At 41.2% G+C, this 26,280-nt stretch overlaps 2 protein-coding genes across 6 annotated transcripts in view; both read left to right on the top strand.

The window, feature by feature from the left end:
• Window positions 1-12,664, top strand: part of SPTBN1 (spectrin beta, non-erythrocytic 1) — a 135,850-nt gene extending 123,186 nt beyond the window's left edge. For all 4 annotated transcript variants that reach the window (XM_072857568.1, XM_072857566.1, XM_072857567.1 and 1 more), the window contains 7 exons: window positions 314-510; window positions 1,638-1,750; window positions 2,356-2,419; window positions 7,571-7,809; window positions 9,090-9,263; window positions 11,258-11,300; window positions 11,667-12,664. In XM_072857568.1, coding sequence (XP_072713669.1) covers window positions 314-510; window positions 1,638-1,750; window positions 2,356-2,419; window positions 7,571-7,809; window positions 9,090-9,263; window positions 11,258-11,300; window positions 11,667-11,882 — 1,046 coding nt within the window. In that variant the 3' untranslated portion in view covers window positions 11,883-12,664. The remainder of the gene's footprint in view (window positions 1-313; window positions 511-1,637; window positions 1,751-2,355; window positions 2,420-7,570; window positions 7,810-9,089; window positions 9,264-11,257; window positions 11,301-11,666) is intronic.
• Window positions 12,665-23,610: 10,946 nt separating this feature from the next.
• The window catches only part of EML6 (EMAP like 6), a 117,076-nt gene continuing 114,406 nt past the window's right edge, over window positions 23,611-26,280 (top strand). For both annotated transcript variants that reach the window (XM_072857558.1, XM_072857557.1), the window contains exon 1: window positions 23,611-23,807. In XM_072857558.1, the coding sequence (XP_072713659.1) occupies window positions 23,611-23,807 (197 nt within the window). The remainder of the gene's footprint in view (window positions 23,808-26,280) is intronic.

Genomic DNA, 26,280 nt, shown 5'->3' with positions numbered 1-26,280 from the left:
AGACTTTCTACTCCAAAGTTAGTAGGTTACAGCAGATCAGAACAAAAAGGAAACTCTGAAATTGCAAAATGAAATAATCTGTAGAAGAAGTGAAGGTGGGCCTCAACTTTTATTTTTCCTCAGATCAAACCAACAGGACAAACTTCTGTCTTTTAAATGATTAATTTCAGTGAGCTTAATTAAGGAAAATACTTAGCCAAATACATTTACTTTTTTCCCAAGCTATATTTAAGTAAATTCAGAAGATGCCTGATGATTTCATGATGCTCTTTTTGACATTAATGGCACTGATTTCTGTACATTCTTTGCTCAGTTTTGGAGGTACACCAGTTTTCAAGAGATGCAAGTGTGGCTGAGGCCTGGCTGCTGGGACAGGAGCCCTACCTATCCAGTCGTGAAATAGGTCAAAGTGTTGACGAAGTGGAAAAATTAATTAAGCGGCATGAAGCATTTGAAAAATCCGCAGCTACTTGGGATGAGAGATTTGCAGCACTGGAAAGACTGACCACGGTGAGTGCCATAGGCAAGAATAACCTCTCTTGGCTATTGCCCTTCATTTTGGTGCCGTCTGATTGTTCGGAATAACTCCTAGCATCACCAACCTAATCTCCATTTGTTGATCCGTTTGTTGATCAACCTAGGCCGGTCACCCAGGGCCTGAAGTTTCACGTTCCCAACGATACTAAAACCCTCCCAGGTTCATTTGAACTCAACAACCCGCAGGGAAAGCTTAAGTGATAAATGATGTTAGTCATCAACAAGAGCTGTCTCAGGCCCAGGAGTGATGACGCAGAAGCAAATTCAAGAGCTGAGCAGTTTGCTCCAGCCCTCTGCCGTGCAGGTTGTACTGCTAAAAGGGAAGGGGGATTCTGAGTGAAGAAGACCCAGATCCAAATCCTTGAAATTATTTTTGGTTAAAGACGACAGTGTGAGGAGACAGTGGTGGCGAGGGGGATTCGACAAAAATGTTTGTTGTGTTTTGACTGCTCCAGTACAATGCTACATTGTGCCCTAGAAAGACATAATAAGCCAAAAAAACCCCCCACATTTTGAGCACAGCTGCAATGTCAGTAATTAATGCTTGGAGAGCATGTTACCATCTTTTGAGAATAATTTTACTTTAGACACTAAAATTGAAGTGGCTTGATTTTTCACACACACTGCGCATCACAGCTGCAGACAAAATGGAGTTTCTCAGCATCTGCAGAAATCAGGCTGGTTTTATTTAGGTGGTTAATTTCAGGGATTTGGATGTGGAACACTTTATTTCTATGTATGGCAAGCGGACAAGAGGATGTCACTTTTCAGTATTTTAATAGCTTGGGCTGCTTTCTTATTTGTCTGGGTTTTGTTCTAATAGAATGAATTAGAAAAGAACCATGGACGGTAGCAAGCTGCTGCCCAGGCAATCTACTTGACATTAAAGGGTCTGAAACTGTATGCCTTTACTGAAAAATTCAGTGCCACAAACTTTGCATGATTAATACTTTTAAAGACTGATGCCTTCAAATTTTATTCCAATAAACTTCAATTTCAGTAATGTTTCAGAAAAATGTACAGAGTTATTTTTAGTTTCTAGAAATGCCCCTGAAAAATGTGCAGTGCTTTTAAATGCACAAAAATGTTTCATTTTTCAGTTGGAACTGCTGGAAGTACGTCGACAACAAGAGGAAGAGGAGAGGAAGAGGCAGCCGCCCACTCCAGAGCCAAGCCCAAAGGTTGCAGAGGATGCAGACTCCCAGCAGCAATGGTAAGCCCAGGGTGTGGGAAGCTGAACCGCGTACTTTACACTGTTTCTTCAGACAGAGTTCTCAGGCTGAAGATGCATTGTAAAGGGAGAGACTGGAGGTTGCATGATTTTGTAATGTGACCCTTTTTAGAAGACTTGGTGGATGTAGTTTATGGGGACAGGACCTTTCCCAGACATCTGAATTCCCTGCTAAGTTGAATTTTTCATCATGATGCAGTGTTACAACTGCTGAGCTGTACCTGGCCCTGAAGTAAGAATGCTGTTTCTACACCCCTGTGTTATGAATTAAAACTTCTGAACAATCTGGGCCTTCTTCTTTAATGAGCATCAGTTACAGATAGATTTCAAGCCACGTCCATGGAACATTAACATTTATAAAATTACTTATGTGGTAGGAGTAGACTTATTTGTAAGGTAACTGTCAGGAAAGCCTGTTTTGATCTTGCTTAACATTGGGTTTATTCAGTTGGGCCTGAGGATTTTAAGAACTTGCTTGGATTTCTGAGGTGTGCAATATTCAGTAGGAAAATCTCATTTTGGTGAAAAAGATGGGTGACTTTCAAGAACTTAATACAATTTATTTTCTTTTTCCTGTCTCCCAACAGGGATGGGACAAAAGGAGAACAGGTTTCCCAAAATGGTTTACCATCAGACCAGGAATCTCCACGGGTTAGTTACCGCTCCCAAACCTACCAAAACTACAAAAACTTTATTAGCAGACGGACAGCCAATGACCGATCGTGGTCTGGACTGTGACATACAGAATCATTTGCAGCAAAAGACACTGTTTTTCAGTATGGTTTACTGGTACTGGTTTAATCTTTTGGCTTCAGATTTCCCTGCTGCTTTTCTCTTCCTTCCCATCAGTTGACTTTTATTTAATTAGTAGCCCCTTGGAGATATATTTGCTTCACTTTAATCCTTGTTTATTTGAATCTCCCCACTGACACTCAGTTGCTTTAAGGTGACACATTTATTTCATGTTATTTACTGTGAGTTTTTCATGTCGCTAATAGTATTAAGATTTTCCAGCTAAATCGTCCTTTATATGAGTAATTGAGATTTAATGAAATTACATCATAATGAAGAAGAGAACTAGAATCTGACAGGTATGACGCATCGAGTTATACTAACAGGTTTCAGCACGGCAACATTATTAAATCAGCTGCATTAGTAAGCGAGTTATTTACAAGGCCAAAGATAATACATGCAAGTGAGCTCAGCAGTAAAGGCTGGGAGGGAGGGGGGAGTTGTAACTATCGACAAAAAAAAGCCTTAAGGTTAGTTGTATAACATTCCATGCAGAATGGACTTATTGACCGCAGATAAAAATAAACATGAAATAAAACATTAAAAAGTAGTATGTAGATTTATCTTGGTATTTAGTCCTCATGAAGAGTTGTGATCTTGCTGAATAGCTATTTCGAGGCCCCATTTTGCCTTGGTTCTGTCCAATTTACACTACAGCAGTTCCATTTACTGACGCTGGAGAGACAGTAGTATAAATGAGAGTAGGGTGCAGACCCTTATGAGAGGTTGTGATGCTTTTCTTTAAAAACTAAATAAACTACATTGGTCTAAGATCCCAGCTCTTTATTTTATATAGATGTAGGTTGACTCGTCCATGCCTTGTTCATTCCTTCTTGATAGGGAATGTCCCAGTGGAGTCAGGATGTATGCCAATAATCTTAATGTGCAGCCATAAAAATACCAGTAAATATGTATATATAGTTAAAGCAACTCAGTAGTTGAAAACTGGCTTATCTCTCCATTACCTTCTTGTAAAGCCTACTTGCTTGAATTAATGCTTTGAGTGGTGAGAAAAATGACACTTCTCTTTCTTGTGTTTCTGAACCTCACTCTCTGAGGTCATATTAAGCACAGGAAAGGCTCCTGGCAGGCTCAGATCAGTGGATATTAGAGCTCTTACCAGTACTGCAAAGGAAATGCAGGTCCCAGCCTAGGACTCTGGGAGGAAATGCCTTTCAGCATAAGTTTATCTTTGAAAAGCCCATCCCAGTTACTTTTGGGTCTGCACACAGACTCTGTCAATGCTCTAGGATACGAAGCAGTTTGACCTTTTTCTTTCTTTAAATAAAGCCTTTTGGTTCATCTTTAATACTAAATGATGAAGTGAGCTGTCTGTTGAACATTCTAATGCTTATGAAATTATATATAGTTGTGGCAAGGAACGTGAGGTGGCCTGCAAGCGCATCCCAGATCATCATCATCTTGTTGGTTACCACAGCCTTATACATCACCTGTTTGCTGCTTCTTTTTATCTTACGATACATAATGCATTTCCATGTTAATCTTCGCCATCTGCACTTCAGTCTTTCATGGGAGCTTTCTAGCTCAGTTCACTGAATCTTGTGTTGCAATACATCAGATGTACACAGCTGTATTTCTGATTTGAGGCGCGAAATGCTGCTGTTGATCTGAATTTAGACTTCTGACGACTAGCTGTGCAGTGCAGCTGAATTGTTCTGTATTGGCTGAGCTTGTAAAGTGAGAAAGATGATTGAAAGGATGTGCTTCAGTAATTGTACTTTTGCTGTAACTTGTCTTTCCACTTCATGATGCATGTTTTTTTTTCTTTTGTCAGGATAACAACATATAGCTTCTTAATACTTTTAAAAATTCCATATAAATTTATGCAGATGATCTGGTGACTGCCTACACCAGTGTTGGCTCTCTGTGCCTCTAAGAGTATGACAGTTCTCAGAGCAGTATAGCTGTAGCTTCATACTCCGCCATCTGGGAAGCCTTCAGATGTATTCTGGCTAAAAAGTAGTATGTAAAAGTAATTTATGTAGATACACTTTTTTCATTGTATTAGTACACTTATATATAAAAATTACACTGTTATGATGAAGAAAAATGAATTAAGTCATTGATTAAGGTCATCATTTTAGGCACTAGAAGTGTAAGATTTCCCCTATTTATTGTAGCCTATGGTACTGGCTTAAAGCATTAAAATGGTACTTATGCCAGAACAACATATAGGCTGTCACCTGTTTGCATCTGAAGAAGGCAAATACGTCCCTATTATTTAAGCTGTGGTGCAGAGACTTAAGCTGATGAACTGAATACAATGTTGCTTCAAGCACTATGAAAATCAAAGGGATGTCTCCAGTCATTGTCACCAGCTGTCTTGTTGCATGTTATAATCCTGATTTAAATATCTCAAGAGGAGTCTTTAGCCACTAAAGCACTTGCAACTAACCTCTCAGTCACGATTAAGGAAACTGTTTTCATGTACGTGATAACTGTTTTGTTGTAACAGTATAGTTTGCTATTAATGTTTGTCCTCCGTCCCGTTGTCTCTGCATGCCCGACGCATGTTTCCATTAAAGTTTGTTTAGCTCCTGGTTTTTCTCTATTTTCATGACACATTCTTCGCATAGCTGTTTATGATTCAGATTTATTTTGCTTGTTTTCTGTTAATTGTAGATAACACATGAAAAGGAAATAAAACCCGAAAGAGGATCAGAAAAGCTTTTCATAGCCCTTTTACAATCGGTAGAATTTTAAGTAGAAGGTACAGGTCTGGTTGTGTGATTTTAGTTGGCAGTTATCTTTTAAAACCACGGGGTTGCAGACTGCAGCACTGAATTACATGTTATTTCCCATAAAAACACGTTAAGTAGCTGTGCAGTGGCTGGTGTTTTGAAACTGGTCTGTTTTACTTCAGGTTAGTGGTTACAGGTACCCCAAAGTCAGTAATATTTTCACATCTTGCTGGTATCTCTACAGAAAATGTGCTGCTTTCAGCATCAGTTTAGGTAACAGGTAGTTCTGGGGAGTTTATGTAGGTTGTTGAGAGAAGTTACTGGGGTCTATGTAATTCCTTATTGCTGGTCACAAAGGCTTCATATATGGCAGACAGGGATCCAGCCAGTTGAAAAGCAGAGAGTTTGAGGTTTGGTAACTGTCACTAGTCAAAAAGATTTGCAAAGGGCTGTCCTTTTTCTTGAACGCTGTCTGTTGGCCGTTGGTGATCAGCACTGATGATGATTGATTAGTTGAGCTTTCATTGGTGAATCACTGGTGGTTTATTTCACTACCTGTGTTACAGCAGCTGTGCTGGCAGGGTTTGGGTAATCTTCAGCCCCATCTATTTATTTACCCTCTCCCCCCTTTAACGCAACTTTTTTGTGATATTTTGAGATTTGGATACAAATAGTGAGGTTTGGTGGCTTGGATTTATCCTAATTGTGAAGAAGCAGTGTCACTGATTTTTACTTCCACTCGATAACTGTGCAGGGTAGATGTTCCCTCTTAGGAACGAGGCTGTAAAGCTACGTGTCTTTAGGGACAGAGTAAAATAGATATGACTGAAGTGGAATGTGAGCTGTGGTTCTTTCCCTGTTTCAGTGGTGTAGTGTTTGTACTCTGGAGATTTAGATTTCTTAAAGGCAGTTAACCAATCCTTCCCATATTCATAGCAAGCTGACACTTAGATCTTCCTAGGTCAATACATGAGGTACAAAGATGTGAGGTACAATAACGTGTATTTGGCAGGTATAAGAAGTTCTAGCAAATGGTGGCAAAATTTAGTTTGTTGCATAATAATTCGGCTGCTTTTGAATTGTCCAGGCCATGTGCAGAAGTGGGAATGTCTAATTATTGTGCCATTCACAAATACCTGCTTGTCTGCATAAAACCAGTCCAGAATGTTTGTAATCTACTAGAGCATTAGCAGCACTAAGCTTTAGTAACTTGCTAATAATAATAATACACACTGGTTGTGTAACTCCTGAGCTGCTACCAACGGCTCTACATGTGAAAGTAATGGTACAAGAAAAAAAAACTGGGACCAAGCTGCATTTCAAAAGCTTATAGCCATTAGGATTCCAATTTAAATGATTTTTGGATGAATGGCTCCTGAAGACGTCGACAGCTTGACCAGTCAGAGCTGCTGGAAACATGGCTGCTCTCTAGGCTATCTCGATCACAGTGCGGCAGGCAACGCGATCAACAAAGCAAGTGATGGGCAAGGCCTTGGTTCTGTCTTTGTTTGGGGGTAAATAGCTGTGTGATGTTGTGTGACTGTGGTGGTTTTCAGTTCCTTTAACAAAAATCCAATCCACCTAATAACAGAAGTCTGAAAAAGACCTTGATAAATTGACACATGACCTCATTTCCCTTGTCTTTAAGATCCAATATCCTAACTGGGATGGTGGAGATGAAATGCATGGTGTAATCTTTCTAATTTCTGCATGTTTTGATTTTGTTGTGTCACTAGGGGAATGGGGAAAGCGGGAAAGGAGCTTTTACAGAAACAAATAAATTGCATAAATTTTTGTAAATGCTCCTGGGTAATTTTGACGGATTTTTCTGCTGACTCATAGTTAATATCTTTTATAGACTTTTAGTACCCCAGTAATGCCATAAATGTACTTAAGGTGGCTGATGTGTATAACTTCTACTGTTCCTCTAGGTTTGCAGAAAGTGTGATTGTTACTGTTCCAAACATTTGAGTACTTAGCAACAGAATTGAACGCTCTCATTTTAGGAATAACAATATATAAAAGAATACGAATTGACCAGCAGAGCAAAGCACAGTAAAATTCACACTAATGTTCAGCTGCTCTTATTTTCCCATCTCTCCACCTATAAAATGGGTACTAATCCATTCATACCTTCTAATTTCCTTGGCCTTCTGTGTCTCCATGGAGTGTGAGAAAGATCTTATTGGCCTGTGTCGTTCTCCAGGCAAAGTTTATACACAGCCACATTGTGCAGGGAAACAGATTAACTGCAAGATACCTCAGTGTTGTGAGGCTTCTAGCTGAACTTTTTTTCCGCTGTTCCTAGGTGGCAGAAACTGCAGAAACAAACGAAATGGTCAATGGAGCTGCAGAACAGAGGACAAGTTCGAAAGAGTCTAGTCCTGTTCCTTCTCCAACGGCAGACCGCAAAGCCAAGACCGCCATTCAGGCCCAGACTGCTGCTACCCTACCAGCCAAAACACAGGAGATTCCTTCAGCTCAGATGGAGGGCTTCTTACATCGCAAACATGAATGGGAGACACACAGCAAGAAAGCCTCGAGCAGGTAAAGTACTCGCTGCGTAATGCAGATAGTTGCATCTGAACTCACCAAGACGTAAGAGAGTAAATGTTATCCCTGCAGCTATTACCTTCTCACAGCTCCTAAACAACTTTCAGGCTTATGCTCCTGTTGTAGGAACTGTGGATGCATGGTTGAACAGTATATTTGATGAAGTTGTAATCTAAAGATACATGGTAGAAAACGCAGTGTTAGCCATATTTGGAAGGTGGAAAACTGAGGCATAAAGATACCATGACTTTTCCCACTTCACATGATGAATTTGTGGCAGTAGTGGGATTTGATTCCAGATCTCTCAAGTTGTATGTTACTACACGAAAAGAAAAACACGTAGGTGTGAGAATACAAATGTCCATATCCTTCTGACGTTTTCTGTTTGCACATTAGCACTTTCCACCTACTCTGTAAGCTGTTCAGAAGAGAAAAGCGGGTGAAGATGATTTTGTGTGCCTTAGTTGATTCCATTCCTCAGGACCTGATCCTGCAGTTCTCAAACAGGCAAAACTTCTCAGATTTCTGTCTGCAGAAAAGCAGACAGAAAGAGCTTTTGAGAGAGCTTTAGAAACCAGATTTATGGCTTGGCTGACAAGGAAAATGTTGACTAGCAAGTGGTGAGCTACACCAACATCTGAGGGATTTGGTAGGAGCCAAAGTACTCAGCAGAACTGAGTGCAGATCACAGATGAGTACAGTACTGCCATGAATTTTGTTCAGCTAGAGTTGTTCACACTGCAGAACTACTTTAAGGCAGTGACAGCCACCAACACTAATATCTAGGGACTCTTATTTCTAGTAATCATTGATTTTTACAGCTATATTCGAGAATGAGGCGGATGATGCCACTAAGAGTATTTGTAACAATCAAGGATTTCACATGCAATCCATTCGTTAGCTTGCAGCGCAATGAGAATTCCTTCTACAATAAAGCGTAGTCATTAAAAGGTCAATCAGTTTCTCTCCCACCTATGCAATCTGCCTAGTCTGCCAAACAGTCCTCCCACTGTTAGGATACGCTTATGTGCTGTCAGAGAGCGCTCTGGAAATCTCTATCCCATTTGGCTCAAAGTCAGGACTTTTGTCTTGAAGCCATGCTTTTATGAGAGAATTTGCTGTCTGCAGTTGCCAGGACAGTGTATGCTGTATTCGCATCCGCAGGCTGAACTAGTCTCCATTATCTTATAGAAATAATTGTGTTTGGTTTCTCCAGTTCTGCAAGTAAGAGCATTAGATTTATAAATACTTCTGTTGTTTTCCATGTCTTGAAGATCATGGCATAACGTGTACTGTGTCATAAACAACCAAGAGATGGGCTTCTACAAGGATTCGAAAGCTGCTGCTTCTGGCATCCCCTACCACAGTGAGATTCCTGTCAGCTTGAAAGAAGCAGTCTGTGAAATAGCGGTCGATTATAAAAAGAAAAAGCATGTGTTCAAGCTAAGGTAAACCTGTTGAAGTATCTTGTCATTAGTTTAAGTTGTGGTGGGTATGTTCACTGTGCGAATTCATGGGAGGATCCAGCCCAGGAATTGATCATAATTATTAACTGCAGTATCTACTTTTCTGAACAAGCTCTTCCCAACACTGAAACAGGGTATATTTATCAAAGGTAGCAAGCACAAAACAGTATCAAAACAATCTGTGCACTTTATTTGCATCTGGGACAAGACTAGACGTGGCCGCCTGAAGTTAGGAGCTTGCAGTTAAAAACGCTGGGCTTTTCAGCTGCTCCCTCTGGAATTAGTTGGAAAGAGCTGAATGTTCATGGTTCTGCTTTTTTTCAAAATCAAGCCTCTTGTTTATTTTTTTCAGTATAGATTTAGGAGACTACTGAAGACATTTATCACATTTTCAGGTCTAGAACATGTAGTTGCAGACCATTTCATTTTGAAGTATGTGAAGTACTTCCTGTTCAAAGGTTAAAAAAAGTAAGGCTTTTCCTTCCGAAATTCTGTTTCTGTTTTACTGATCAATCTTTTAGTGCCAACAGTGAAAAAATGTTTTATCATTACCCAGCTGCTAGGTGATTCTGTCAAAGCAGACTCATTTTATGAACTGATCAATTTGTGTATTCCAAGATATAATTTTTTTTCTTAATTTTGTATCGATACAAGAATCCTCTAAAGATGATAGAATCCATATCCAGGGAGATTTGCTTTATAGCAAATACATAGGGAAATATATAGCAAATATTTAGGGAAACTTACTTTTCTTGAAGACAGGCCTGCAGCTATGTGATTCATTCATTATACTATTTTAAACATCTCTGAATTGATAATGTAAGGATATACTTGCTCCAAATACAAGTTTAGGCAGAAAAATCAATGGCCTTTCTTTTCACAGTACCCTCTCACCTGCGTCAGGGCTCTTGGGTAATTGCATGTAGCATATTTTCTTTACTCATTCTCATTAGGAGAGTCCCCAGAGAGTTCACCGGCTCATCATGTCAAATCTGTCTCTCCAAGCTGAGAAGGGGTATGTTGTTGCACATCTGAGAGGCTGAGGTCTCTGCAGATCTCACATGCAGGCAGATTTCTCACAGAAAGCTCTAGTTGTGATCTATGGAGAGTACACTGGAAATATTTTTCTTAATTTTTTAAAGAAGAAAGCAGGGCACAATTATATTCTTTCTAGGGTCTGTCGGTCTTTGCCATTATTTTACTGTTTAACACTTCATTTCGTTTCATAAAGAGATTTTAAAATGCTTTCTTTTTGTGGGAAAAGATCAGGAAGCCTGCAACACAGCTCCCACTGACCCTGCCTCCTACTTGCTCAGATGCCTGATCTGATGTTATTCAGTCTTTTTTTGAATTAGTATATATCTTCACATACATTGTTAAATGTGTCCCCGTTAAACCGTCTGAGTAAAATCAGCACAGAAATAAAACAGAAGGGAGACTCTGGCCTTCAGCGTGAGAAGAGGCAGCTACTCATAAATAATACACAGTATAGTATCTCGAGTCACCACCACAGTAGTTACAACAGCAGAGCAGCTGCAGAATTTTGCTAGGTGTCTACAAAAGCCATGAAAACTCTGGGTGTTGCCTGTGACTTTTGTCTTTTTAAAGTAGTGAGTAAACTTTTATACTGTCTTTTGCAAAAGAGAAAAGATCTGCCTGAAAGAGCAAGAACTGAAGCAGCAATCATCAGCTGCTGAAGATGGCAAGCTCTGCAGTGCGTCCTGACATGCCGGAACACGTCCACTATCATGAGCATGTCTAGAGCCCAGAATATACAGTGTGTGGCTGCCTCTGCGTGACAGTACAGGATACCAAAACATGAGTTGTTGGGGTGTATTTGTGCACGCATAGATGTTATGACTGTCCTGTGCAGTCCCATATGTCTCAGTCTGATTATGTACCATAGCTAAACAAGCAGGAGTGGAAGCAGTGTGACTACTACTAAGCTAAATTTGTGATGGTTGTTTTCTTTACAGATTGACTGATGGCAACGAATACCTCTTCCAAGCCAAAGACGATGTAAGCTTGTTTTTCTTATTGTTTATTACTGATGTGATATCTGTGCTGTTGTAGAACAGGAAAAAAATAGCTGCTAAGAGCCTGGGGGGAGGGGGTTTAATTTCCTGGTCTTGTGCATGTGTGTGCGTAATGTGTAGATTCAGCGGCTCCCGCTGGCACCACCAGGGCAGCAGGGCTTTTCAGATACAGCTTCCAGTAGATGTCTTCTGCAGGTGTGTAACCAGAGGAGTGCCAGATGATGAGTTAGGACCGTGTTTCATTTCGTTTCCCACTTCTATCCGTTCCCCTTCCACAATGTTGAGTGAATTAGAGAGGGCGTGTGACACACGGATTGTAACAGCTTTCTGCCTTTGGGGCTTCTTGAAGGAGGAGATGAACACGTGGATTCAGGCCATCACATCAGCTATCTCTTCTGATAAAATCGAAGTGTCCCCGACCACCCAGAGCACTCCAGCCTCCAGCCGCGCCCAGACCCTCCCTGCCAGCGTCACAATAACCAGCGAGTCCAGCCCTGGCAAGCGGGAGAAAGACAAAGAGAAAGACAAAGAGAAAAGATTCAGCCTTTTTGGTAAAAAGAAGTGAACTCCATCTCCACACACTGCACTTCTCTGACCGTTCCAGTGGAATTCCAGCATGCGAGCTCAGAACCAATACGTTACTCTCTGTGCCTCATGTTCCTCAATGTGATTGACATTTTTTTATTTATAGAGCGTTTTAAAATAAAAAGCCAACAAAAAAGAATCTAAAGTTACAAATGTATGAGGTGCATTGGGCAGCTTCTGTAGGAGGGGGAGGACCAGGTTTTGGGGGGTTGTTTTTGTTTGGTTTTTTTGTTTGGGTTTTTTTTTTTTTTTTTTTTTAAATGAAGTTAATGTAGATTAGATCTTAATATTTAAACTGTTCCTCAATTTTGTGAGGCTGTCTTGGAAAATAACCCACTCCTAGTGCTATTGGTATGCAAGGCAGCGGTGCTTTTGAATCTACTGTGCACATCAAAAACCAATGTACAAATTTTCAAAAATGTTCACTTCCATTTAAGGTTGTTATGCTGAGTCTTGACTAGTAGAGCCTCCCATTACAATTCTAACATTTATTAAAATGATAGTGTATTATCTTTGCTGTAACAGAGTGCAGGTCTGCATTAACTTACAGACAAACCATTTATATCCTGGCATTGGTTATTAACACAACCTGAAGCTTTTCTGCATCAAGTACGACAGATAAGAATGTTGGTGTACAAGATGGATTAGCAGGCTGATACAGTTTTAAATAATCTGTAATTTCAAATTTTTTTTTTTTTTGCTGAAATACATTATATTGTATGTTTCAGATAATTCTAGTACAAAGTATAATAAGACTAGATGTATAATAAACCCTTTAAAATCATTGATAAGTGTAAAAGTGGAACTGAAGCATTTACTGGAAAAGTAATGTTACTCAAATGGTTGCTTGTCAGCTGCAGCACTGTGTGTTATAATTTTGCTACATTACCTTGCTATTTGATACATAGTGTGCATTTCTCTGTCACTGTAACTATTGTAATGAAAAATTTTCATCTTACTGCACAATCAAAAATTACATTTAATAGGAATGAACTTTCAGTGACTGGGCCTGTAGTCAAGAGTAGTACTGGAACTGGCTTTCAGTTGTATCGAACTATACCTCTAGACTTTTACCCTATCTGTTAAATATATGCTATGTCATTAAATGCTTTTAAAACTAAATATGCTGGTTAAGTTTCTTATTTCATTTCTGACTATGTTAAATCATAATTTTGAAAGAGGATCAAAAATAAAGTTATTTTAAAATGTCATCTCTCCTGTGCTCTAAAACGAATGCCTTCAAATGTAATTCCTTTTTTTGTGTGTGACAGTTCATACTGAAATAGTTGTTTCCTCTCTTTCCACTTTTCTTTACCTTCCTTGTCCCTTCACTTCCCACCTGCCCTCGCTTTCACCCTGCCCCCCAAATTAAGTGCCAAAGAATGAAGAGGGAAGGAATTAAATCAAAGTTTTGTAAAATACTTTGATGTAGATATTTTTGGTGAGAAAGAAATCCAGCAGAATCCATGGCAGTAAGCATAAGCACAGGCTAGGGCAATTGAGCAAGTTACCTGAACGTCTCACCCGATTGAGGTAAATATCCATGGACTATTTTGCAGGAAAAGAGCGTTATTTTAGGTAATCTTAGTTCTCCAACTTTCTACGTACCCTTTGCTCCAGTGCTTCAGTCCTCAGTGAATCAGGCAATAATTGAACTTTATAATTTACTGAGGACTTGTTGTCCTGCCCAGTTTGATTTCACTGGGGGTTTTAATGTCAACTTTTTTTAAACATACTTCTCTTAAGGTACAGCCACCATTGCACTTCTGTGATGACATACGTTTAATGCAGCTAAGGTGATTCCAAAGCTCGCTATTTCCTTGACCTTGTCAGCATTTCAGAGACTGGCGTCTTTTCAGAATTTTCCTTAGGTTGGATGCCATCTAGGGAACCATCTAAAAGGAATAGCTCCAAGAAGCTGTAATAGGGAGTAGAAGTTTTAAAATCAACGAAATGTAAGGAACCTGTTTTTTAATTTTTTGTGATTATTAAAATACACTCAAATATAATTTTAGATGGAAAGCAGATAAACTGCAAACTAATGTATTTCCAAGCCACAGTTTCCTGAACATGTGACCAATACAGTGTCTTAATTCTTTTCATGGAGTATACTGTGTTTTCTGGGTTTTTCTTGTTTCTGAAGTTTTGGGTTATTAAACAATTGAATGTTCATGCACGTGAGTGTTTACGCCTGTAATAGTGCATTGTTCCAGTCTAATTGTTAGTAAAATGTAGGATAACACCACTAGTCTTGTAAATGTAAAATTTAAAACAGTATAAAAAGCTGAGGTTTAACATTAGAAGAGAAACATGAAACGTTCTTCTTAGTTGACTACATAAAAATGTTGATGCCTTACCATTTTTGTTACTTCAATTAAGCTATTACGACAACTGATTTAACGGATTGATCTTGACTATCTGTTGTGTGTAATCCTGTAGTGTCTTGGTTGAACATGCCTTCAGAATTGTTTTTCTTGTTTTGTCTTGCTCCTTACTGCAAGTTGTTTCTGAAAACTACTTGAATAAAAATCCTTTCTGCTTAGGAACTGATTCAAGTTGCTGAGGAACAAGAGTGAATTCTAGTAAGCCTTGCCTATTTTCCTCTTTGGACTGTAAGGGTGCGGTTTCTGTGCAGAGAGAGTTGGTGGGTCAGGAAGAGCCTCCTCGGACAAAGCCAGGTCAGAAAGGTCAGGTTGGTGTGCTCGTTTCAGAAGGGAGAAAGAGTGGGGGAATCTCTCTTGAATCATGTGAAGGGACTGCTGGACAATATCAGAGGAAGAAGACAGACAAGTATGGATGATGGAAACGGGACTGAAACTGGAGCAGGTTGTCACTGCCACCAGTGTTAACTATTGCAGAGGTGGCTATATTGCTTTCTGAATTGCACCACTAAACATGGTTAGACCCCTTGATAGATGAAATGTTCTGTTCCTTCTGGTTGCCTCACTGAAGAATAAGGATTTGTAGTACAGTTCAACACTGTATTGCAGTTTCCTTTGTTAGCAGGTTTTGTAAGGTAACCCATATTTAAGTTGTTTGTGTTTCCTCCGGAGATACATTGCAAAAGTAATACAGAAGTTGAACCTTAAAATTTGCAAAGAAAATTAATTAAAGCCAACCACTTTTCAGCTACGTTGCTATCATTGTTATGAAAAAGATAAATCATCCTCTAGTCAGGTCAGTCTGCCTTCCTTTTTTCCTCTTGGTGGGAGCCTCATATTGCATTCTAAGCTGAGAAGGTATCAGAAGGGTCCGCACTTGAAGGGTCCTTCCCATATCCTGAAGAATTAAGTACAGTGAGGGAAAAAACCCAAAACTCATTAGCCATAGGAATTAAGCATGTGTTGGGTGGGAGGGTTTTCTTTTAGATTGATGCAAATAATCTGTTAATCCATCTGTTCTGCATAGAGAATATGTTCTATTGTAGGGTTGTCCTCTGTATGAGGAAGATTAATGGTGAAGTGAAAGAAAGGTATGATTAACCTCTGTTCCTGTGAAACACTGTTTTAGATGGTTTTTCACTTTACCATGTTCTCTTTTTTATGATTGAGTTCACAGAGAATGGACTTTAAATGTGGAGGCTCTTTAAGAATATACTTTTGTAATAAATAACTTGTAGGTACGATACAGTTTTGCCTTTTTTGTGGATATTTTGTTTTTTTCTACTTTGAGTAATCATAGTGTCTGAATAAATATAGAAACTTAAATCACAATGAGTTGGAACAAACATTAGTCCTTTTCATTAAAAAAAAAACCAACAAAACTTCTCAGAAAATCAGGCTGTGCTAAATGACTGACTTAATGTTAAGAATTAAATTACTGGAAAAAATGGAATTCAGCTCTCTGACACTACAGCTCTACCTGTGGACTGAACAATAGAGCCACATCCTGACAATGGGAGGAATGGCGGAACGGGAAGTCTCGGCCAGCAGAAGTGGAAGAAGGATTCAGCTTGCTTTTCTGTGTCCCAGTATCAAGCAGGTATGTTTTGAGGTCAAGCAGAACAAAACTCGAGTAAGAAAGCTCTGTGTTCTCAGTGCAGCAGGGACTAGCATTGGGATTTGAACTGTCCCCATGGCTATGGGTGTGCAGGGCCTAGTTGAGGAGTCAGCATTGGGCACTTGAGACTTATTTCCTTCCTTACTGCTGGATGTAATTTATCCCCTGTTGTCAAGCGTTTTTATCTAGTCTTGTGACAGCAATTGAATGAACGTTCTGGTTCTGGTGGATTATTGGGTTTTGTTTCAAAGGCTTTTAAACAAGATTAAAGTGGAAATAAGGTAAGACATAAAACAAACCCACAATGCAGTACTGTAAGTGCTGCAGTACACGGGGCGAATAAGAGAAATATATTACAACATATAGCAATTAAATGCAAAAAGCATAAGAGTTAGAGGTTTTGCTTCTAATTCAGCTTTTACCCTTTGTTGCTCTGCATTCTAACGACAGCCTGGCGGGGCAGAGATGGCTTACCACATGTGCTAATGCTATCGAAGCAAATCTAGATGAGTTGCGTGTGCCATCACCTGACATCTGAGTCACGCTGTGTAGCCACGGCAGCGGAGTCGCTTCAGCAAGCCCACATGGTCACATCTGCAGTGTGTCATAATGCAGCATATGCAGCGCACAGCCAGAGCACGGAGCGGCCGAGGGGGAGAGCCTGTGCTTCCCAGTCATCGCACCTGCAGGACAGTCCCAGAACAGAGAGTCAGGAGATCTAACATGGTCTACTTTGCAATAAAATACTAATTTATTCTGTCAAGTATGAAATGAAGGATTTTGTGCATAAGTGTATATTTCAGAATGAATCCTCCCTTGCTTCTTAAGCTCGGCATCCTGATTAGCCTGGTGATTGTGAACATCAAATCTACAATGCAGCTTAGTTGCACGTTGTTCTATGTTTGAAGTATCATTTACTTTTTATGTTAATGAATTTCACATAATAATCTTTAACTGTTATGTGAGATGCTGTGGTGGTTCATTATGTTATAGCAGTAGAAATTATCTGGGCCTAACGTGAATTTTGTTACTCGTTTCTTATTAATACTGCTGTTCTTTCACTCCCACACCTAGCTGAGAAAAAATTTCCCTTGTTCACAAGAGTACCAGTGTTACCCATGAGAGGTCACTCTATTCAGAGAGATGCTTAGCTGCGACAGATCCACCACTACCTGAACAATCGAGTATTATTTGTGCGCTCAAGAGAATTAAGAGCTTGGATGAAAGTTCTCTTAACTTGGAAAGGTCAGATTTTACAACAGTTATGTAAACTTGTGGCAAGATTTAGATGTGTCTCAGATGAATCATCATAGGAAGGAAGCTGAGTCAAGTATGGCAGCTAGGATACTGAAAGGCGAGGAACACCACCGTCCTTGCTGCGACAGAAACCCAGAGAAGATCAAGATCTCTGCAATGGTGGTAATAATTTTAAATTGATCACTGAGATTCCATGGAAAGATTACAGAAAGACAGCTCCAAATGCCTGTCTGGATAAAGGCTGGCAGTAACCCGTTAGAGATTAGGTCTCCTGTTAGGTCTGGGAGACCCTTCAGGGAGGAGGTACGGCAGTGGGTTGCAGAGTGTTGGCAGCGCAGAGGTACGATGGGCTCAACCAGGCTGCTTCGGAGGCTGGCGGGGTCTCTGCAGACCGCACTGTTTACTCTGTATCTCTGGGCTCTGAGCAGGGATGAGCACAGTAGACTAAGACAGATGGTTTTTATCGATCTGCTGTACGTGGCAGTCCTGGACTGCACTTGGACATGCAGCAAAACAAATGTATTGTGGCTGGTCAGAAGGACTTTCTCTCCAGGCTAGGATTTGAAAGAATATGGTATGTCTGATCGTTCAGAAATGGGCTTGCTTTGCATTTGAGGATGGAAAAGACTCAATTTTTTTCTTTCTTTTTTTTTCCCCTAACACTATTTCTGGCCAGATCCTAGCATTTCATCAATGCAAATCAGTATTTCCGCCCACAAGGAGTAAGAGCTTAGAGCCAATTCCCCTGTCATTATTTTGTAGTTAAATTGTAAAATCACTGAGAGGCATCAATCAGGTTTGGATTAATGTAATGCCAGGCAACAAACAAACAGAACTAGATCACAGTTCCTGCTTCTGATCCCTCCCCCCAAGTTCTTATAGATTTTATATAATTTAAAAAACTATTTACAGCTCAAATAAGAGGTACTGATTTTGAAATACCAATTAATATGCCATCTCTATGCATCTGCTGTACATTCATCCATAAAAATATGAGTTATAAATGGTATTTTGTGTAGAAAAGATCTAGGACATAACACAGATGTTTCTGGGAGGGAAAATCTCAGTGTTCATTGTTAGTCACAGCTCTTAGATATGTATAGAGAGGGCAGGATATATCACAGAGGATTGAAGTTCATTTGAGATATCGTGCTTTTTGGCATCTTCTATGCAAGGCATGTTTGTATAGAATAGGATGGCAAACAAGCAAACAAAACAACGACGACAAAAAAACCCACCAAAAAAACCCCAAACCCCTCAAAAACCCCAGCAGTGAATGGTCCCTTCAGCAGAGAGTGAGTGTGATAACCGTCATCCAGGTACTACTCATACCAGATGCTATATTAGTTTGTTTTTACATTTAAAAGAAGAAGCAAACGTCACAGGATATATGTTCTAGGCTAGGCTAATGGGCTCCTTGCCACGATGAGGAGGAGGAATGGTGGTGCTATTGCAAATTTTTGTATCTTTTAATTATATTCTTAAATATATTTTAAAGTGTTGATTTTTACAAGAGTTATGTTGAATTGGAAACACGTTCAGACTACTCTTTTTTTTTTTTTTAACTATAAATGCACATTTTTACTGAGGTTCACACTCTGCTGTGGTTTGTATTGCTCCCTCCTAGCCTTCCTCATATTTGCGATACTGAGGGCTGCAGAACTCCATTTATGTTTTTTACAGCTGCCAATCTAAACTAAAGCTTATGTTATTAGGCCTCTGTCTCAAGAATTACATTTGGTTAGATTTATACCCGCTATTAACACTAAAAAGAAAACATGAAAGCATCAGTGATATTTATGTTGTACTGACAATGAACGGTAGGTTGCAGTATTGAGGAACATTTTTAGCAACACGACAGCCCCTAGTAGGAAAGTAGTAATGCTTTTTTTTTTTTTAATTGGAAAAAAATACACAAAAAGCCCGCTGTGAAAGCTAATTCAATCACCAAAAAAAATGTCACAAAATCCTTGAGAGTACAGATTACAGGAAGATAAGCGAAACTGAACTTGGAGTTCCACATGTTTAGCTTTAAGGGGTTTTGGGGTGTGGGTTCATGGCTAGTGTACTTTATTGCTACAATGATGAAAATGATTTATAACAAATCGTTTTTTCTAAAACTGAGGATGTATTTTTAGTAAAACAATGGCTATTGTTTAATGCCTCCACACTTTGACCATACTAAATATCACAAATTAAAAAAAAAAAAAAGCCAAGGTTTTACTGAAGGATGAAATACAAAAGTTCAACTTGACCGCTGTTGCTCACAGAAAGGTGACAGCCATACTAGCAGAGACTTGAAACTAGTTTTTATTTTGTTCCTGTTGAGTAGATGAAGAGCCTATTTGTCATATGTATTAATTTTTTAATGCAAATTATATAATGTAAGAAATCATAAAAAGAAAGCTAAGATCACATGGAAATAATTCTGTTGAATAATACTGAGATGAGAAAGGATGAAGAATTCGTAAGTCATTCGAAGTCTTATTAGGTACCCACATCCACTAGTTGACAAAACAATTTTCCACATTCTGATGTTTCAGAGCAGGCAAAAATAAAATGAGGAGATTGAAATTGTTTCATAGCGACATGAAGATGCTTCACCCAGGTTTCCAGCTCAAGTGGATTTGTGTGCCTGTGGGTAATGCAACACACAGCTGCTTTAAAGCTATTCCTGCTGCCGCCCTTTTGAGGCTATATAAAGAGTATGAAGATACAAGAATGTGCGAGGTTATATCAAGTTTCTCTTCTAGGAGAAAAAAAAGCTCCTACCCACATGTAGATCACTGTGCCAGCAGCATCAGTGGGACTGCCCCAGTCCGTTATGTGACCCGATGGAGAGAGGTGAGCAGATTCCAAGTCAACAAAACGCTGGCTGTATTTTATTAGCAGATTTTTGGTGATAGAAGGAAAGGAACACTACGAGAATAGTGTAAATAATTACCCACCTGCTGGGTAACTAAACACCACCATAGCGTACCTAATGGACGATGCCGTGGGTGACAAAGTATTGTATTTATGTCAAGACTCCGTTATATTGAATTAATGCCTAAAGTGCACATATAATTTCCTGGTTACAATGTAGCTTAGCAGTTTGATGTTCAGAGATAATATATCACCTTATTATTAATGCTGTTGATCCTAGAAATCTTTCAGAACAAGCTTTATTGGACAGAAACTTGTGCTCAATTTTAAACTATTTGCTCTTAAGACAAAGAAACATTAACTTGTTTACTCAGGGGCATCAGAAGGTTCTTCCAAGAATAAATTTTGTAACAACAAAATGTAAGAAAATAGGATAAAATGAAGTATCTTAAACCCTTAAGAGTTTCTTTATGATAAAAGTTAAATACATTTTCATTATTTTAAACACATTTTCTAAACAGTCACCTAAAAGGAGGTGGGAGAGAGGGTTGATTTAGCAATTACATATTACTGAAATTTTCAAAGTCCCTAAGTTTGTTTATGTAAACGAGTTGGAGATAGTCACAAAGGCACTCACGAAAATGGTACACCCTATATGGATTTGAAATACTTTCAATAGCTTTTAAAAGCTTTCAAATTACGTGCAGAACTGACTTTAACATGAGTGAGTGACAGTGGTACAAGTCTTTGCAACTGCATTCCTCAAGGACCACGGGAGAAGGTATTTTTATACAGGTGTACCACGCGTCCTGTCCTGAAGACCTGGCGTGTTACCAAAGGGAAATTATCTCAAGACAAAGGACTTGTCCCAACAGATTTTAAACTGCAGAGATCAGCACACAGCCATAGATATATTTGCTGTTTTCCATACTCAGTTATCATTTCTTTTGAAAAGGGCTTTTGTGGTAACGGATTGCGTGCTTGGCAACAACAAACAACCGTTTTAATGGCTGTATATGTTTGGACAAAACAAGATGTGTGTTTTGGTATGTGATGGCTAAGATCTGCCAGGTTAACTGCTGGAAAAACAATCGAATGCAGTAAAAAGCTGACTGTGAAGAAAGGATCGGCTAATTTTGTTGTATCTTCATTTTTCTAAATTCTTGTGAGACTTTTGGATACAATTATGAATGGGAAAAGCAGAAAGATGGTTTTTATTGTGTAAATGTGCATGCGACTTGCGTGGCAAGCCATGACATTTGAGGGGAAGACTTTTGAGGGTGAACTTGTATTCACCATTTGACGCCCTTTTTCAGATTGCTGATGCAAGTGTATGAATGAGGTAACCCACCGTGTGATCAGAAATGAAGACCCGCGTAGCTCCCTCCACGACACACAGCAAGGTGAGCCTGGGGGCCGGGCAGCCCCGAGCCCCGGCTGAGGGCCGCCTCAGCGCCCGCCGGCACCACGCCCTGCAAGGGCGGGAAGAGCCGCGGGCGGCCGTTGGGCGGCGCGCGCCAGCCCAGCTCGCGCCGCAGCCGTTGTACCGCCGCCCTCGGCCCGCGGCGCAGAGCCGTCACCACAGCAACCGCCCGCCGCGTCGCCGCAGGGCACCCTGGGAGTTGTAGTCGCCTCCCCCGCCCGCTGCCTCCCTGCCGCGTGGCCGCCGGCGGCCCGCCAGAACTCGCATCCCCATGAGGCGCCGCGAGGGCCGGGGCGGGGGCGGGAGGGCTGAGCGCCGCGGACGCCAGCCAAAGCCGGTCTCCACAGGCGGCGGGGTCGCTCCTCGCTCGCCCAGGCGCTGAGGGAGCGCCGTCCCTTCGCACCGCCGCCTGCCTCCTCCGCTCGCCTCCGGTGCGCACGGGGAAGGGGCGGCTGCTGTCGGGTGGCGGGGGAGCCGCTGCTCCAGCCCAGCCTCCGCTGCCCCCCCAGGCTCCTCCTCGCGGAGGGGGGGACGTGCCTCCGCCCCTCGCACACGCCCGGGGTGCCGTCCCCCCGGCGGCGCCGTGCGGGGGGAGAGGGCGGTGCCCGGCCCTGAGGCGCCGAGGGCAGGTCGGGGAGGTGGCTCCGGCGGCTGGCGAGCCTGGCTGCGGGGCAGCGCCCGGCTGACCGCGATAGGGACTGCTGGCCGGGGGGCCATGAGAGACGATTCTCCCTCTGGAGACTGTTGTTCTGGGTGTGATGCCAGGTTTTACTCTAAGGTTTGCTTCAAGCGTGGAGCGTAATGCCTTGAGGGCGGGTTGCATCGCTTGCGGGTTATATTGCCTGTGTCCCGGGGACGCCGGGCAGCATTGCCGGCGCTGTCAGCGTTTGTGTAAGCCGGTATCAACACGCTGCTCTTCAGTTTGGGCAGATAGTGAATGTGAGGCGTGTTGTGTGGGGAAAAGTAAAGGGGTTAGCCCTGTAGTGGGTAGCTTATTCTTCCCTTCCATCTGGCACCATGCTCTATGAATGAGCCTTTGGTTTTGCTCCTCTGATTTCAGCGTTCTCTTCCCTGCGGTTGTGGCCGAGTTTCTGGAGGGTTGGGTTTGGTCTCTTGTTGAGGGATACTATAAAGCGGTGGATGTCTTATCGCAAACAACATGCAGCAACCACACTCGACTGATAATGACAATACAAATCTTGCCTTAGAAAAAGCAGAAGACAAGCAAGGACATGTGTTCCTTGGGAATATAATTCCAAAGGATGACAGTAAATAAAAACACAAGCCCCCACTACTTCATGGCAAATTGGAGTGGTTTGTGACTGAAAAATGGGAACGTAAAATTGTTTTAATTACATAGTTGCTGTAGACTCCAAAAGGAGGAAGTTTGGGGTTGCTAGGGGATAAGGAAAAGTGGGGTAATATTACCATATTACGTATGTGTATACGAATCCTCTCTTTCAATAGTATCTCGTATGAAGACTCAGAGCATTGGATCCTCCTGAAGAGGCTTAGACGACCCTAGACTACTCGGAACTGCCACAGCACGAATCCAAACAGTGCCCCCCGCCCCCATCAAAGCAGTCCCTTTGCATTTTAAATACACGTGCATTCTGCAATTCAAAACCACGTTTTTTGTGTTTTCTCTCTTTCAGTTTTGACCCAAAGATAGATATCTTGAAAAGAAGAGCACCCAGGAAGCTTTTTGCAGGAAGCCCCGAAGGTGCAACACGGGAGATGCAGCAGGGAGCCTTTGGCAGGTGGTGGTGGTGGTGACGCACAGAAGTTACTTTGCCTTGGGAACGAAAAAGCCCTGTCTGCTGCTTCTGTAGGTGTATTTTTGTGATCCCCCAAGAAGTTGGCCGGGTCGCGCAGCGGCGGGGAAGCGGCAGCTGCTCGTCCTGGGCAGCGGCAGCGGCAGCAGCAGCAGATTATGGTGGCAGCGCAGCGGTAAGAGCGGCCCCGGCGGCGGCAGCAGCAGCCCTGATCCGCGAATGTGTTTTCCGTTTAAGATCGTCGCTCGAAAGTGCCACCTGAAGCTTCGGCAGCTGGGCAGGGACCGCTAACGTTTTAAAGGGGGAAACCCTGAAGGGGGAAGGAGTTAAGGGAAGGAGGGGCAGCGCTAGGTTTTGTGTGTGGTTGTGGGGAGAGGGGATTGGTTATCATGGCGGATCGGACAGCTCCTAGATGCCAGCTCCGTCTGGAGTGGGTTTACGGGTACAGGGGTCACCAGTGCCGCAACAACCTGTACTACACGGCAGGCAAAGAGGTGGTTTACTTCGTGGCTGGAGTCGGCGTGGTTTATAACACCAGAGAGCACAGCCAGAAATTCTTTCTCGGGCACAACGATGATATTATCAGGTAAGGGGGCTGACTTCTCTGGTGGTGGGGTGGGGTGGGGTTTAAAGGGAAGGGAGGAGAATGTAGGGCTGGCAGAATACCCCCTCCTTGCGTCTTAAAGCTCAGCTTGTACCTGTCGTTTTAAAGCAGCTCAGATTCGTTACCAGCAGTCTAGGTGAAAGCTGGGTTTCTAGATACTGTTGATTATTATTCTTTTTGTAGCAAAGCTTCAAAATGTTGCTATAATAAGAGAGAAGGTAAGTTTTTTTTCTGTTGCACTGCACCAAAAGCAAAGCACTTTGTTTCAGTACGGAAATGCATTGGGAAGATCTTAGTGCAACAGTGCTGCAAAATCGTGGATCCAGCACCTTAATCTTTCCAGAGCTGGGACCCTAGCTCACCGATTCTGATGTCTTAAAGAAGGCAGGTGTAGCTCTCCTTACACTCAGCAATTCCCAGCAAAAGAGTGCCATAAATCTGGCACACAGGTCAAACTAATCTTTTTAATATGATCTGGAAAAATTCACTCAAAATCAAGTTTAGCTGTTTGTACTCTGGCCAAAAAATCCCAAGTGTGCTGGTGCAAGATGGCTACAGAAGCACAGTCCGACCAGTTTTTTTGTCTCTTTCTTTCAAGTACTGTCTAAGAAGTGGGTTTAATTGATGTCGTTGTCTTACAGAAATATTAATTTTACTGCACCTCACAAAATAACATAATAAAAATGTGGTTCTAGAGTTCAAGGTAGCCTTTTAAAAAATCTGTCCAAAATACAGAAATTTACATCGGTAAAATAGACAATTAATGTTGTCTCTACTACTTTGACAGAAATCTGAACCCGGAATATCCTTATAAAGGATGTTGCATGGTAATGACAGTGCTCTGAGCACAGCTAACTGCTTCCCTCCCTTTTCACCTAATTCAGCATGAATGAAGCGTTTTCTTGATGATGTGAAACCAGAATAGTCCCAGGTGACTCATGGTGCGGTAGTACTGTGGAAACATCTGCTGAAGTCAGAGTTTTGACACTCAGTAGCAAAGTCGCATAATTGTCATATAATCATTCTGGAGCCTTGTTTACAGAAAACCATCCACTTTTCCCAGTGAGAGCTTTTGGCTGCTGTGTATCCTAGTAGCATTCTTCTCCTCCCCTTTATAATGCATTAAAGCAGTAGCATTTCGTGAAATACAGTGGATGCGCATAAAAGTTTATGCTGCTTTCAAAGGTATTATCAGTTCCAAAAGGCTGTTTAAATAGACAGTTGGCTGCTCAGACCCTTCAGAGAAGAATGAATATTTTAGATGCATCTGCAGCATCATGAAATTAAAGTTTTCCTTGTTGTAGGGACATAAATTTCGATACTCTGTGGAATATGAAGTGTAATCCATGTACTAAGTTGTATATTTCTGAGCCTATGTTTGAATTCTCATTAAATACTAGAAATATAATTTGTCAAGGCACAACTACATATCTACATATATCCACTGGTTTTTGGTTGGACAGTGATGCTTTGGTTATCTCTTTTTGTTTGGTTGGTTTTTCTTTTTTTTTTTTAATATTCCATCAGCTGAGGAAAAAATGTCCCAGTTATTATACTTGACAAAACCTCCCTCCCAAAACCAATGGTATTGTTGTACAACTTTTGTGCCTTTTATTTTAAGACATCTCATATTAGGAGACTGCTTTTGGCAGTGTCACATTTAGAAGGTACGATGGGAATAGAAAGAATATGAGTGTTTGGTATTTGTACTCGACGCTGCCTATGCCTGTTGGACTCTTTAAAGAAAACTTGCAACCACCTGTTCAGATTAGCAGGTGTTTTGAGGGACTCGCTGTATGTCCAACATACGCTTTGGAAAGATGAGTTTTGTTTCTGATCTGCAACAAGATCAAAATTCTGTAGGACGGCTATAGTTTAAATGAAGGATGAAATGCTTGGGTCCAGAAAGCATGAGAAGGACCCAACTAACTGTTAATTTCAGTTTTAGTGGCCAAAAAAAGGTGCTGTCACATGGGGTTTAAGGAAGTAGAGAATCTCCAAAATGCTGCTAGAATATTCTATTGTTTGCACCTGGTAACGGTTGCCTCCTTTGCTTTTGATGCACTTTGCAGTCCTTATTGGTGTAATATCCCATCACTTAAGTACTTTTAAGTAGATGGTTGCTTGTGTGGTTATCACTGATACGGCTAATAAATGCAGGAATTTAACTTCTCACATTTTAGGCTTCACAGCTATCATCCAGTTGAGATGAATGGGATGAATGTACTTATCCAGTTTTTCTGGTTTTGTTGGTATTTACTTGCCTGAGACCAGCTTCTAAACAGCAGTGCATACATTTGCAGTCCAACAGGTTGTAATTTCTAAAGGCATTTGACACACAATTTAAAAAAACAAAACTTGCAGATTTTGGAAAATACTGCAAGACTAGAAGACCTTCAAGTGGGAAGGTCTTCTGCTTCCAAGAACTGCCTTTAGCTCCTTCTGTGTTGAAAGG

The sequence above is a fragment of the Ciconia boyciana genome, chromosome 3, assembly GCF_034638445.1.
Source record: "Ciconia boyciana chromosome 3, ASM3463844v1, whole genome shotgun sequence".
NCBI lineage: Eukaryota > Metazoa > Chordata > Aves > Ciconiiformes > Ciconiidae > Ciconia > Ciconia boyciana.
The sequence above is the reverse complement of the archived record's forward strand: the minus strand, read 5'-3'. Positions and strand labels throughout refer to the sequence as shown.